The sequence below is a fragment of the Myxocyprinus asiaticus genome, chromosome 42, assembly GCF_019703515.2.
Source record: "Myxocyprinus asiaticus isolate MX2 ecotype Aquarium Trade chromosome 42, UBuf_Myxa_2, whole genome shotgun sequence".
Taxonomy (NCBI): Eukaryota; Metazoa; Chordata; class Actinopteri; order Cypriniformes; family Catostomidae; genus Myxocyprinus; species Myxocyprinus asiaticus.
In genome coordinates, this window is record NC_059385.1 from 11,287,031 (window position 1) to 11,302,686 (window position 15,656).

Here is a 15,656-nt window from a genome sequence, read left to right on the forward strand (position 1 = left end):
TTACAGCGAGCTCTCGTCTTTTTGTCATTGCGAGGCTTTAGCAAACAACGTCCATTAGAAGTCCAAATATGTGTGCATTTAGAGACAATTTAATGGATTCTCTTACATCAAATTTCTTTAGAAAAGATTGAATTGTCATTCGGGGCAGATTCACTATGAATTAATTGTGCACAGTAAAAGCACCGTTTTTTGCACGCGCACTCTGCGCTTGTTTAGCACCCGATTTACAAAATAAATTACGCAGATCAGGCAACGGCCCAAACGAGCCCACGAAATCGCTGTTGAACGCAATTTGCACACGCAGTTCTGGTCTTGCGGTCAGATTCTGAGCACTATAAAGCGGAGGATGCCGCAGACCACCGTATTTGACACACCCTGCTGGGACTGTACAGCATCACTTTGCTTGCAGAAGAGTCCCTAGAATTGCCTCTGTTTATATGAGCCCATTATATTTATTATCCAGTTTATTTCCTAATTTCAAACATCATTCAAACAGAACATATATAACACAGGAAGAAAATTTTGTTCATAATTTGTCCACAAGTCTTGAAGTTGCAGACTTTAAAGCCATTTATGTACTTGTGCTTATATTTACAGAGCAATGTTGTATAAGCACAGATAAACCATGATGGCTCCTCATTACCATATTTAGGTCAATGTAGCTAGTCTTTCTAATAATAATAATATAAAATTATAGTGTTTTTGAATGATTTGATAGATTCTACCTAATAGATTATTTCATATGAAACTATAACATTTGTTAAAATATCACAATTACTGTTACTTCTGTAAAATCGTAAAACAGTTTTGTAAAAGTGATGATGTGTAATTAAAAATTTAAAATATTTTTGTGCATACCACAGTGGTGCTCTGTCCCACCTCACTGCTGTTTATAATATTTTGGCTGCCTGTTTGAGAGGTTTGACTTTATCCATAGCAATTTAAACTAGAAAATTCTCACTATATATCAAATGGGCGCAGATGCGCACACGAGCGCTAGAGATATAGTAGATTAGAAAAGAGAAGATAATTGGCACGAGTTGTTCCATCACACTCGTGCGAAAAACATGCTAAATGCACCGCAAAAAATTGCATTGCAGATGAGAAGCCTTTTGCGTGTGTAAAGCACTGAACACGAGATTATCATTACATTTGCCTCAGCAGTCCTAAATTTCACTTGGGCGGCCGCCGAAAAATGTTTAGTGGGAGAACCATGGCATTGTTCTTTACTGCTGTCTGCGACCCAGTCCGAATAGACCTGCGACCCTATTTTTGGGTCACGACCCATCAGTTGAGAAACACTGCTGTACAGTATATACACTGGCATTGTAATAATGTACAGATTTTGCTCTTATGGAAAGAAATTAGTACTTTTATTCACCAAAGTGGCATTCAGCTGATCACAATGTATAGTCAGAACATTAATAACATGAAAAATTACTATTACAATTTGAAAAAAAATGTTCAGAACTTCTTAAACTAAAGTGTTCTCATCAAAACATCCTCCACATGCAGCAATGACAGCTTTGCAGATCCTTGGCATTCTAGCAATTCTTCCCATGAGGCCTGCATCCCTGAGTCTTCTCTTTACTGTTGTACATGAAACTGGTGTTGAGCGGGTAGAATTCAATGAAGCTGTCAGCTGAGGACATGTGAGACATCTATTTCTCAAACTACATCAGACTCTGATGTACTTATCCTCTTGTTTAGTTGTACATCTGGCCTTCCACATCTCTTTCTGTCCTTGATAGAGCCAGTTGTCCTTTGTCTTTGAAGACTATAGTGTACACCTTTGTATGAAATCTTCAGTTTTTTTGCCAATTTCAAGCATTGTATAGCCTTCATTCCTCAAAAAAAAGAAAAAAAAAAAGATTGACTGACAAGTCTCTAGAGAAAGCTGTTTCTTTTTTGCCATTTTTGACCTAATATCGACCTTAAGACATGCCAGTCTATTGCGTACTGTGGCAACTCAAAAACAAACATAAAGACAATGTTAAGCTTCATTTAACGAACCAGGTTAGCTTTCAGCAGTGCTTGATATAATGGCAAGTGATTTTTTAGTACCAAATTAGCAATTTAGCACGATTACTCAAGGATAAGGTGTTGGAGTGATGGCTGCTGGAAATGGGGCCTGTCTAGATTTGATCAAAAATGGCTTTTTTCAAATAGTGATGGTGCTGTTTTTTTACATCAGTAATGTCCTGACTATACTTTGTGATCAGTTGAATGCCACTTTGGTGAATTAAAGTACCAAATTCCTTCCGAAACAGCAAAATCTGTACATTATTCCAAACTCTTGGCCACCAGTGTATATAAAGGTCTTAAAGGTGTAGTAGCAAAAACAGCCTGTTTAATTCTAAGGGTCAGAGAGAGGGTGTAATATAGCCATGAAAACTAAATTACGACAGCTTTTAGTGCAAGAGACCTTGATTTACCTTCTAAGTGGACACAAGAAAAAATGCTGCAGAATTGTAAAATATGGCCCCTTTAAATTCCTCATTAATGTGTTTTTACACTGGGGCCCACAAAGGAGGGAATGAACATGAGCTGAAAAGAGCAGAAATGAGAGGAGATAAGGTTATACAGGTTTTCAACCATGTGTGTGCGAGAGAGACAGAAAGAATGAGTGCTTTTATACTGTATTTAAGAGGGATTGTATTTTTGCTATTCTGTGCCATGACAAGAGATCATGACACTGTTAATGCATAAAATAAACCTCTGATCTGCTCTCTTTAGGTTTAAAGGAGTATTATATTCCATAATTCCCAAATCTGTGCTGATCTAACGTTATTTAATGATTTATATTTAACTTCAACAGATGCACTATTTGGGTTTGGAAAAGCACAAGTCACAGTTGGCTATAATTTTCCTTAAATGAATCAACTTTAAAAGCATGTGTGATCTACATTTTTAAAAAGCTATCACATGATCAGAGTGAATAATTATGTCTTAATAATTCCAGACATAGTATTTTTTTAGTAATCATCGCGCACTTCGCTGTCATAGTGAAACTCAAACTCAGCATCACCCATGAAACACTAGAGTCACACACTTAAAAGTGCGCACAAAGATGAGTTAAGCTCAACTAAATCATTAAACCAAATCGCCTCTAATTAAGCTTCGCTGTTGAATTAATTTCAGCTGTGCTTGACTCTTCTCAGTTTGCAGTCACATGGTCAGAGTGTCAATGGCAGATACGTTCGAGTGGAGAGTACAGTCGCTGATAGGAATAATGCAAGTGCTTTTTTCAGATTAAGGGCTCAGTATGTGGGCTAACAAGTTTCACTCACCCAAAGATTATGTGTCAGTTGAATTTGACTCCACTTCAGATCTGGCTGCCAGCATCAGCTTTCATACTTCAAGTGTGAATGGTTTGAGTTTGGAAAAGATAGTGGTGCAAAATTAAACAGAAAGGGATTGTTAGAGCTCTAGCTTACACTGTAAATAGTGTAGCATATAATTGTTTGATCTATTTGATCTAACCTTTAAAAATTACTTAATTGGTGTAACTTAATAGTCGGTTGATTTAGTCATGTTAAATAATACTTTTCACTTGAATAAAGCTATTTTATTTAGATGTTGCCACATGAAGCCTTTTTTTAGGTTATATGACAAATGTTTTTGTTTTTTTTCAATGAGCGTGTTTACATGCACTTTCTTAATCCAATTATTAGGAATGTTTTTAACATTCAGGTAACCAAGATGTTTCATGAAGGGTAATCGTTTTTTTGTCGAAGTCGGTATGCGGGAATAAAGAATGTTTATTGCAATGTAATTTCCTCAAACACTACTCAGAATAGCAGCAAATAAAGTACACAGTGAGCTATGAGCCTAAATAGCAAAATACATAGATCTTCAAATGATAAAATCTCACATTAAACTCAAACAAAAATAATCAAATTGTCACTACATGTAGTAAATGCGCTCTGCCCAGGCGGACTGACATTTCCATGAGTCAAGTCATTTTTATTTGTATAGCGCTTTTCACAACACACATCATTTCAAAGCAGCTTTACAGAAAACCATGCATTAACAGAAAATGAAAACTGTAATATCTATAAAGTCTTATGAGAGTCATCATTGTGTAGTTTGATTAAATATGATTGTAAAGTGTGTATAAAAATAAATTAATAAATAAATAAATCATAATTGTATTTAGAACCCCAGTGAGCAAGCCGAAGGCGACTGTGGCAAGGAACACAAAACTCCTATACGATGTTGGTTAATGGAGAAAAATAACCTTGGGAGAAACCAGGCTCACTGTGGGGACCAGTTCCTCTCTGGCTAAACAGCATGAATATAATGCCTATATTAGTTATTTATGTGCGGTGCAGGTCATGGTTTAAAATTAGTAAGTAAGTAAGTGTTAAGGGCCAGTGTATATACAGAGATTTTGTTTGAACTGTAAGAATAATGACTAATGTCTTTGAAGTTCAGTCTAGATTAACTGCAGAAGTTCACATTGATGCATTGTCCTTTGTTAGGGAGACTATTCCATAGTTTAGGAGCTAAATAGGAAAATTATCTACCTCCTTTTGTGGATTTTGATGTTCTAGGAACTATTAACAGGCCAGAATTTTGCGATCATATTGAACGTGATAGAATATAGCATGGTAGAAGGTCACTTAAGTACTGTGGAGCTAGACCATTCAAAGCTTTGTAAGTAGTTAACAAATTTTAAAATTAATTTAACAGATAGCCAATGTAACGATGATAAAATGGGGCTAATATGATCATATTTCTTGGTTCTGGTCAGCACTCTGGCTGCTGCATTTTGAACCAATTGAAGTTTATTTATTGAACTTCCTGGACATCCTCCCAGTAATGCATTACAATAATCTAGTCTTGAGGTCATGAAAGCATGAATTCATTTTTCGGCATCAGCAACAGAAAGCATGTGTCGTAACTTTGCAATATTTCTGAGGTGGAAGTATGCTGTTCTACAAACATAGGAAATTAGATTTTCAAAGGACAGATTGGTATAAAATATAACACCTAAGTCCTTTGCTGTAGAAGACGATGTAGCAGTACAAATTATTATATTTAATATTTAAAATAATTAGTACCTTTTTGTGTCGGAATTGAGTAGAAGGAAATTTATGGCCATCCAATCTTTGATTTCATTGATACACTCTGCTAATTTGGAGAATTGTGAAATTTCGTAGTGTTTCGAAGAAATATAAAGTTGGGTATCGTTGGCAACAGTGGAAACTTTTTCCACGATTCCTGATAATATCTCGTAGGGGAAGCATATATAAAGAGAATATATGTTTAAGAGGCCCTAAACTGATCCCTGTGGCACTCCATACTTAACTGTTGTTTGATTTGACAATTCCTTGTTTACACAGTGATAGCGGTCTGCTAAATTGGACCTAAACCATGCTAATGCAATGTCCACAAATGCCAACATAATTCTCAAGCATATTCAAGAGAATATCGTGATCTATGGTGTCGAAGGCAGCACAAAGATCTAAAAGCACTAGAAGAGAAATGCAGCCGCGATCAGATGATAAGAGCTTGAGGCAGCAAACACAAGTATCGTCATGTGCGTGGAGTTATCACTGATGCGGTTAAATAGCCTCTTCGGGGTGCTTTGATTTTTAAATGGTTTAAAATCAAATTTCATTGAACTTGTCTAACTATTGTACATAAATATGCACATTAGAGCAAAAGGGAAACAACATTGTCTTAACGTTTATAAAGTGATGAAACTTTGCTTGGTGGAAAAACAACCTGGAATCATGTTAATGGTATAACAGTCACATGAAGTCCTCTTTGCTAAATGAACTTCTTCAGAAAGCAGCACAGTGGCCGAATGAAACAATGCTGGTGTTTCATGATACGTTTATAAAAAATAAAGCTGTTTTTAACTTTACTTTGTGTCTAAAAATGTGGCAATCTTGCGCGAGACGCTGAAAGAGAAAACAGCAAGATTTAGCGCAACAGTCAAAGACGTCTGTCCAGCGCGTGATAACAGTACATAGAAAAACAGTGCAGATGCACAGAAAAGCATGTTTAAACATCCCCCAACTCGCCCTATACTTGAAAAACTGACCCAAACCCGATGGTTTGTCAGAACTCGTCGAGTCTTGGTCAGGTTGAGGACCTCTATTGCACGTGTAGAATAACCGAATAGTGGTTATGGTATTCGAATAGTGGAGAGTCGAGCTGTTAACCAAATGTCAACTATCCGTGCACATACCTTCCAATTGTGCTTAATAAGCTGACAACATGTGTGGTCATGTAAACACATTAAACATCGTTCCTCTGTTGGTGTAAGGTCATAAACGGCGTAAGAATAAACCGATCGAGATTTTTGACCATTACGCCGATTTCGCGTTGCATGTAAACACCTTAACAGGTGTTCTTACTGGCTTATCCAATGAGCACGTGTGTTGTGTGCATGCCTTTTTACGGTTTGACGTCACGTCACGGCTTGTTTAATGTTTTTTAAAAAGTTGATTTTTGGTAGTAATCAGCGTATTGGCATGCATGTAAACGGGCTCAGAGTATGGGCAAGAACACTTACTACACATTGCGTCTTGGGTTCGAATCTGGCTCACATCTTCTAAAAACTGGCATCCCACTATTCACCATCATTACTTCCCTTTCTTTACTATTGTATCAATAAAATGGCAAAAAAGGACAAATAAAGTTAACCAATATATGTATCTGGTTTCCCACATTAATGGAAAACCTAAAGAAATAATGGAAATTAATTGATTGAAGTGATGAAAATGTCTTTAATATAAATTTTACTAGTTATACTCAGCACCAAAATATTTTATTGGCTAAATATTGCTATCGTGTAAAATAAAACGGTTCTCTTTTGTCTAATTAGAGTCGGTTCTCTTCATCTAATTGGTCAAACCTGTTCATCAGCTTCATGATTCATTAATGAATCAGTCTGAATCAAAGTCAAAAAAATAAAATAAAAAAACACACATCCAGTGATCACAAAGAATGGGAAAGGTCACATGAATTCATTGGTCAAAAATATTCATTAATGAATCAGTCTGAATCATACTTGATAAAACACACACACACACACACACACACACACACACACATCCATTAATCACAAATGGCTGGAATGGTCACAGAAAGGGCATGCAAATTCATTGATCAAAAAGTGTCGGAACCCTGATTTACTTATGGGCTGACATTAAGAACAGTGCCATTTGCTCAAAGAAGAAGAATCCATTCTATCCTCTAAACATCAAAACTGTGTTTGAGTGACCAAACAACTACACTCCTTTGAGTTAAATGGGTACATATAGAACTGTTTACCTTTATTGAAAGCACAGGACAGTTGTGTTACACACCTAAGCCATGCCATTTGCTGGGCTGAGCTCCACGCTATCAGAATTGAGAATATTATATCAGATTAGTGTGCATTAAAAGGAGTCTGATGCCTATATTAATGTAATCCCTCTGTTTTAACCTGGGCTTGTCCATGTGGCTGAGCCGTGAACCCACTGCTGGGCTACACAGCTCACAGTCCAGAGGATTACTGTGAAACTGAGAGGGCTTAATGGCCCGTGTGTGTGTGTGTGTGTGTGTGTGTGTGTGTGTGTGTGTGCAATAGTGTGTACACTTGTGCTTGTTTGCATTCGGGTGAGTGTGCAAGTGTTCACATGCATGTTGAGGTTATGGAAGTCTGAATGAAATGCTGATCTCTATACACAAACAAACACACACTGGCACTTATACCCAGATGCTCGCATGATGAATGCTCTCACGAACACATCCAGCCACATGATACACAACACACTCATAACTGCATATGCACACGCAAGCGGCACTAGAACTAGGCAACATGCTGATTACCCGTTTTAAGTTGTTGTGAGGTCTTCTCTCCCACCTGGTCCATTCTTTACGCGACCCCTTTTATTGCATTGCGTTAAATTGCATCATTGCATTGTACTGCAACAAACCTGTGCTACTATTTCCCTCTTGCCTGTATTAGTAATGTGCGGCTTCTTTTTTTTTCAGGGCCAATGAGATTGAAGCGGTGATGACAGATTTGGAACGAGCCAATCAGGTGAAGGCGTATTCCTCACGGAAATGTGACTTATATTTCTATTGTATGCAAATCTAAGAGACAATAACAGCTTGTTTAGGTGTTTTATTAATAACTCCAGTCCTTAGTAATGGACTGTGCTAAAGATTCAGTGCAACTGAAGTTTAGAAGTTCTTTTAGTGCACAGACTTTATGCGAGTCACATATAGTCTCATTCTACCAATCCTAATTCCCTCCATCTGCTTTCTTTTTGAGAGAAATCCATCATTTCCTTTCACTTTTTTGAGCTGCGAGCCCCAATGGGTGAATCTAAACAGATATCAGATTTTTTATATGATGCAATATAAAGAATTTCTTGCCTTTTTTATGGCTTTGTGATTCAGGATTTTATCTGTCATCAGTCTTGTCATTTATTTGACCTTATTTTTTTAAAGGATTTTTGGGGGGATACAGTAGCTGTTCTTAATACAAGTTATAGTTTTATATAATATAATATAATCATATTGTTTTCTTAATATATTATTTATTTCTTGTGTACTAAAAATCTCTGTTGTTATGAATGTTTCTTTTTGTAAAATGTATTTGTAAGATAATAATCTACGTTTCATATTATAGAAAATTTAGGGCAAGCAATAAACAAACCCCAAACCCAAAATTTATAATCATTGTTTTCATTAACATTAATATTGCAATCAACAGAAAATAGAACATTTGGTAAGACTTGTTACATATAATTAAGCTCATCATTAACATACATGCATAAAGATGGTGGTGTTAGATTCAGTGCAGCTAAAGGTTGAACGCTTAAAGCAGCATTTATAATATATGTAACTTTTGTGAAACATTCCATTTCTCTTCAGGTCAGGAATCCATTCTAGGGCAACTAATGAATTAACCCCACAATCTGTATTTAAAAGGAACTGCTTGTGCATTTGCATATTCTGCGATGCGACCAACCGTACATACCTTGACGTACTTCAGCTTGAATACTAGAGCGCTTAGTTTGGCATTAGCTCTCTTGCATCCATGTGATTTCAGTTAACATTTTTCAGCACAGCCATAAAAAGCAGGCTGGTGACTGTGATCTTTTAGCTCCTTGTCTTCATAAATATGACAGTCAGTTGATATAATGGTTATATTTCCTCTACCTGGGTAATTTTTAACCCGTCTATTGTGTTTGTGGGCCGCAGAGGGCTGAGGCAGCAGAGAGGGAGGCTGTGAGTCTGAGAGAGCAGCTCAGTTCAGCCAGCAAGACCCTCCAACCAACCAATCAGATCCGGAAAACAGCGGATACGGTAAGAGGGATTGTTTTCAGGGAAAGGGACAGATAGAGGGAGGACGAAGGAGGGAAAGGGAAGCTCTGGAACCTGTATATAATGATTCATAATTCCTTAATATACACCTGATTAGTTTTCTTAAGTAATTCTTGTTAAAAATTAACCACAGTTAGGGGCCATTCCCATCTAACCCATTCGATGATATGTTTTTCTGCGTAAACATACTCTAGACAAACATTTTTTATTTCGACTTTGCGCCGTGTCTCTCTGTTTTTTCAGTATCTCACGCAGGAGCACCACATGTTTTAGATGCCGTGTCAAGTTAAAATGAACTTAACCTTTAAAAACACGTCTCAAGACACCTGCGTGCTGTTATATTCTAGATTCTTTTAGCGCAAAAATGCATTTGGTCTGAGGGGGCTTATAATACACTATTTGTGACATATATACAGTATATATGTGATATATACTGTAAAAAAAAAATATATATATATATATATATATATATATATATATATATATATATATATATAGATATATATAGATATATATATATACTGTATATGCAATATATCAAGATTTTAGGTTACAATTTATGAACGTATAAAGGAACATTTTTTACCATTTTAATAAACTTTTTGCCCTCAATAGTTGATCTTTAATAGTCCTGCAGTGTGGCAAATTAAAGTGATAGTTCACCCAAAAATTTTAATTCTCTCTTCATTTACTTACCCTCATGCCATCCTAGATGTGAATGACTTTCTTCTGCTGAACACAAACAAAGATTTTTAGAAGAATATCTCAGCTCTGTATGTCCATTCAATGCATGTGAATTGTGGCCAGAAATTTGAAGCTCCAAAAAGCCCATAAAGGCAGCATAAAAGTAATCCATATGACTCCAGTGGTTTAATCCATGTCTTCTGAAGTGATCTAATCAGGTTTGGATGTGAACAGAACAAAATATAACACCTTTTTTACTGTACAACTTGCCATTGCAGTCTCTAGGCATGATCATTAACTTAAGCTCGATTACATTTCCTAGTGCTTGATGCATGCACATAGTGCTAGATGTTGCTAAGTGAATTTGAGCTTCAGTAGTCAAGGAGACTGCTGATGTCAAAAGAAATCAGCCAAGACCTCAGAAAAAAAATTATGGACCTCCACAAGTCTGGTTCATCCTTGGGAGCAATTTTCAAATGCCTGAAGGTACCAAGTTCATCTGTACAAACAATAGTACGCAAGTATAAACACCATGGGACCATGCAGCCATCATACTGCTCAGGAAGGAGACGCATTTTGTCTCCTGGAGATGAACGTAGTTTGGTGCAAAAAGTGAAAATCAATCCCGGAACAACAGCAAAGGACCTTGTGAAGATGCTGGAGGAAACAGGTAGACAAGTATCTATATCCACAGTAAAACGAGTACTATATTGACATAACCTAAAAAAAAGCTGCTCAGCAAGGAAGAAGACACTGCTCCAAAACCGTCATAAAAAAGACAGACTACAGTTTGCAAGTGCACATGGGACAAAGATCTTACTTTTTGGAGAAATGTCCTCTTGTCTGATGAAACAAAAATGTAACTGTTTGGTCATAATGACCATCGTTATTTTTGGAGGAAAAAGGGTGAAGCTTGCAAGCCGAAGAACACCATCCCAAACGTGAAGCATGGGGGTGGCAGCATCATGTTGTGGTGGAGCTTTGCTGCAGGAGGGACTGGTGCACTTCATAAAATAGATGGCATCATGAGGAAGGTATGTTGATATATTGAAGCAACATCTTAAGACATCAGCCAGGAAGTTAAAGCTCGGTCGCAAATGGGTCTTCCAAATGGACAGTGACCCCAAGCATACCTCCAAAGTTGTGGCAAAATGGCTTGGAGTCAAGGTATTGGAGTGGCCATCACAAAGCCAGAACTAAAAAAAGCATGTGCGAGCAAGGAGGCCTATAAACCTGACTCAGTTACACCAGTTCTTTCTGGAGGAATGGGCCAAAATTCCAGAAACTTATTGTGAGAAGCTTGTGGAAGGTTACCCAAATGTTTGACCCAAGTTAAACAATTTAAAGGCAATGATACCAAATACCACCAAAGTCTATGTAAACTTCTGACCCACTGGGAATGTGATGAAAGAAATGAAAGCTGAAAAAAATCATTCTCTCTACTATTATTCTGACATTTCACATTCTTTAAATAAAGTAGTGATCCTAATTGACCTAAAACAGGGACATTTTTTACAATTAAATGTCAGGAATTGTGAAAACCTTAGTTTAATGTATTTGGCTAAGGTGTGTGTAAACTATATACTGTATATGTGTGCGTGTGTTTACCAATAGATGTATATGTGTTTGTGTGTGCAGGAGAAGTCTCTGGAGGCGCTGTCTTGCAGCAGTCTGGAGGCAGAACTGGGTGTGAAGGAGAGGGAGGTGGATCGCTTGGCAGAGGACGTTCAGAGACTCCAGGCCAGTCTGGCCCAACTCAGCGAGACCTCCACCAATCAGATCAGCCAGCTCGAGCAGCAGCTGAGCTCCAAAGAGGCCCTGCTAAAGGTCAGTCAGATCGGTGACAAATATGAACTGTATTAATGAAAGGTTAAAAAATAGGTAATGTATCAAGTAGGGCATAAATTTGTACCTGGCAGTCAGTATTGAAGTTTCAAGTATTACCATGTTAATTCCAAGGTTTTTTGGACACTACCATGATGATGATGATGCTATGGTGCTCTTTGAAGTACAGTTCTTATAGAAATACTAAAGCACATAATTATGGAAATCATCCATTGCCATGGTATATTTTAAAGTACTGTATTACCATGGGATAACGTCATTGAAAGTAATAGTTTACCCAAAAATGAAAATTCTCTCATCATTTATTCACCCTCATGCCATCCCAGATGTGTATGACTTTCTTCTGCAGAACACAAATGAAGAATTTTAGAAGAATATTTCAGCTCTGTAGGTCCATAAAATGCAACTGAATGGTGACCAAACTTTCAAACTCCGAAAAGCATATAAAGACAGCATAAAAGTAATCCATAAGACTCCAGTGGTTTAATCCATGTCTAGAGGTTTGGATGTGAACAGACCAAAATATAACACCTTTTTTACTGTACAACATGCCATTGCAGTCTCTAGGCACGATCATTAACTTAAGCTCGATTACACTTCCTAGTGCTTGACGCATGCACAGAGTGCTAGATGTTGCTAAGTGAATTTGAGCTTCAGTAGTCAAGGAGACTGCTGATGTCAAGATTTATAGTGAAAAAGGAGTTATATTTTGGTCTGGGTTAGGGTTAGGGTTATTGGATTGGATCGCTTCAGAATACATGGATTAAACCAATGGAGTCGTATGGATTACTTTTATGCTGCCTTTATGTACATTTCAGAGCTTCAAAGTTCTGGCCACCATTCACTTGCATTGTATGGACCTACAGATCTGAGATATTTTTCTGAAAATCTTAATTTCTGTTCTGCAGAAAAAAGAAAGTCAGACATATCTGGGATGACATGAGGGTGAGTAAATGATGAGAATTTACATTTTTGTGTGAACTATTCCTTGAACCATGGTACTGCCATGATAACAATGAATTAAAGATGTACAGAAGTGGTTCAGTATTGAGTAATGTTGCCATGTAATATCAAATTAACACTACACTCCAGATACGGGTTGTTTTAACTCATCCTCTCATGTTGGATGAAATTAACGGCCGTGCTCATGGCAGCAGTCAGATCTCTGCTCTGCGGATGCGGGACAGGCCTGTAAATGTTGCCACGGCTCACACAAGCCATGTGACCCGTGCAGTGAGTGTTTAGAGTTTGAATGACAGCTGGTTGGATGGCAGGAGACTGAGCTGAGACGAAGCCATAGCTGAGTTTCACACGGAGAGACTGCTCTGATCTCCCCTGCCTGTAGCGGACTGTACTACTGCTTCTACTGCAGACTTTAAGCATGTGCGGTGCGGGGAGAGTCATTTATGAACACATACTGTACACACACAGTGTCATCCATGCTCAGACAATGTCAAACTCACATATTCACTCCCATACACACAGACATAAACATTACAAACACAAATATACATGCTTTCGTGCATGCGTATAAGGAAACTACATTTATTTGAATGGACATTCTCTGACAGCAGTCTTGGAAAGTAGATACAGGAATACTTTTAAAGTGATAGTTCACCCAAAAATGGAAATTCTGTCATTTACTCACCCTCATGTCTTTGCAAACCCATATGCTGTTATTTTTTCTGTGGAACACTAAGGAGAAATGTTAGAAGAATTTTTATGTAGCTTTTGCCATACACCAACAGCTGATAGTGATCACGACTGTAAAGCTCCATAAATAAATAAATAAAGCCACACAAAAAATGCCATTTTACTTTTTGTGTTCCACCAAAAAATATAATAATAATAGTAATAATAGACAACACGTTGAAACAACATGATGTAAATAATGACAGAATTTTCATTTTTAGGTGAACGATTAAGCAAAAGTTATTTTAATGTATAACCTCTTACAGTTCGCTCTTGAGATTACAGGGCTTGCAAATGCAGTTCATATACTGATTCACATGACAAATTTGCTTATAAATAAGTATATTTGCTTTTTCTCTTCCCAGCAACTTGAAGAAAAGCTTCAAGATCAGTCAGACTATGAGGAGATCAAACGAGAACTCTGGTAAGTTACGAAATGCATCCTGAAGCACTAAATCTGTCAGCTCAAATAATCCTGATGCTTCATCCATTTGTGTGAATATTTTAGCATTATTTGAACACTGAGAACATTGTAGCAACCTTAGCATGTATAATACACAACCAGTCAAAAGTTTGAGACACGTGTCCGAATATACATTTCAATCCAAAAGGCTTAAGCTTAAATGCTTGAAATTAGTTTTGTACTGTAGACAAATATAAATTGTGTCTACGTATGAACTACTTTACAAAACTAACATTTTAATTGGAGTTGGACTGGTTTGTGAAGAAAAAGCAACAAAAGAGCATCTAGCATACATGGAAACTCCTTCAATACTGTTTAAAAAGCATCCCAGATGAATCATGAAGTTGGTTGAATGTCTATAGTGTGCAAAGCTGTGATCTAAGCAAAGAGTGGCTACTTTGAAAAAGCTAAAGTATAAGATGTTTTTTTATTTGTTTAACATTTTTTGGTCACTACATAATTTTCATACTTCCATTTCGTAATTTTGACGACTTAACTTTTATTTTAAAATGTGGACAATAGTAATTGTAAAGAATAAGTTATTATTTGTGTCCAAACTTTAGACTGGTACTGTACTGGAGGCTGACCGATATATGGGTTTTACCGATTAATCGGTGCCAATAGTTGCTTTTTGGAACTATCGGTTATTGGCAAAAATCAATGTCGATAGTTGCTGATAGTTTGTTTTTTATTCCTCCATGTTTTTCTGTGGCTAAAACTTTATTTGTGTGATCTGGATGCATATACATTTCAAAACAAGAGTCCTTGGTGTTTTTTTGGGTTATGCTATAAATCTTAATTTTTTCTGGTTATTGTGATTTTGGCTGCACAATAAACAAGCATCTGGTAATGTATTCAGTTTTGATTCTTTGCCTGTCACAGTAAGGAAAAACAAAATAAACATTAATTTAATAAATTGTAACAATTAATCGGCCGATTAATCGGTTATCTGCATGTTCCACCACCTTAGTTATCGGTATCAGCAAAATCCACAATCGGTCAGTCTCTATACTGTACCATGAATTGACAATAACTTGGGCCTAAAATAAGCAAAGGTTTTGTAGAGAATGGCCTTAACCTTATGTTGCTCCATTATGCTGTTCTTTATGTCTTTTTTTGTCCTCTGTTGCTGGAGGGCTTGAACTATGATTTCTCAGTACCTGGTGGGACTCACTGAGTGTAGCCAGCGAAGATATGAACCACAGAGTTTGCCAGACCTCTCGGCACGCATCTGTCTGCACACTGCAAGAATATTTGGACCTTTCCTTCCTTATATTTTACAGAGAGGAATTTAACTCTGCTGTAATCTCCATTCTGTTTAATAAATTCAAAGAGCCTTAAGTATGCAAGGAGTATCGGGTCTTATTTTCGAGAAAAGCGGATTAAGCACGCTTTGTTGTTGGAGTGGTCTGTGTTCGCGACTGAGCGATTGCTACGTTTTATCTTCAGCCACAGCTGTAATGAGAAGGCTAACGTAGTTTGCATCGGCGATAACCTAATTGAGTGATGTGTGTGTTTTTGGCTCACCCGTGTGTCTCTGCTATCAATGTGTGTTGGGAGGGTTCGGGAGATGTCTGGCCATTCATTGCATAACTCGATTTCAGCTGTAATATTCCCAATTGGGATTTATAAAGCT

General features: G+C 37.2%; 1 protein-coding gene across 1 annotated transcript in view; it reads left to right on the plus strand.

Annotated features, from left to right (window-relative positions):
* LOC127432897 (homeobox protein cut-like 1) overlaps nucleotides 1-15,656 on the plus strand; it is a 178,946-nt gene that overhangs the window by 121,387 nt on the left and 41,903 nt on the right. The window contains exons 9-12 of the mRNA XM_051684407.1: nucleotides 7,996-8,044; nucleotides 9,214-9,318; nucleotides 11,659-11,847; nucleotides 13,923-13,981. Of these exons, the coding sequence (XP_051540367.1) occupies nucleotides 7,996-8,044; nucleotides 9,214-9,318; nucleotides 11,659-11,847; nucleotides 13,923-13,981 (402 nt within the window). The remainder of the gene's footprint in view (nucleotides 1-7,995; nucleotides 8,045-9,213; nucleotides 9,319-11,658; nucleotides 11,848-13,922; nucleotides 13,982-15,656) is intronic.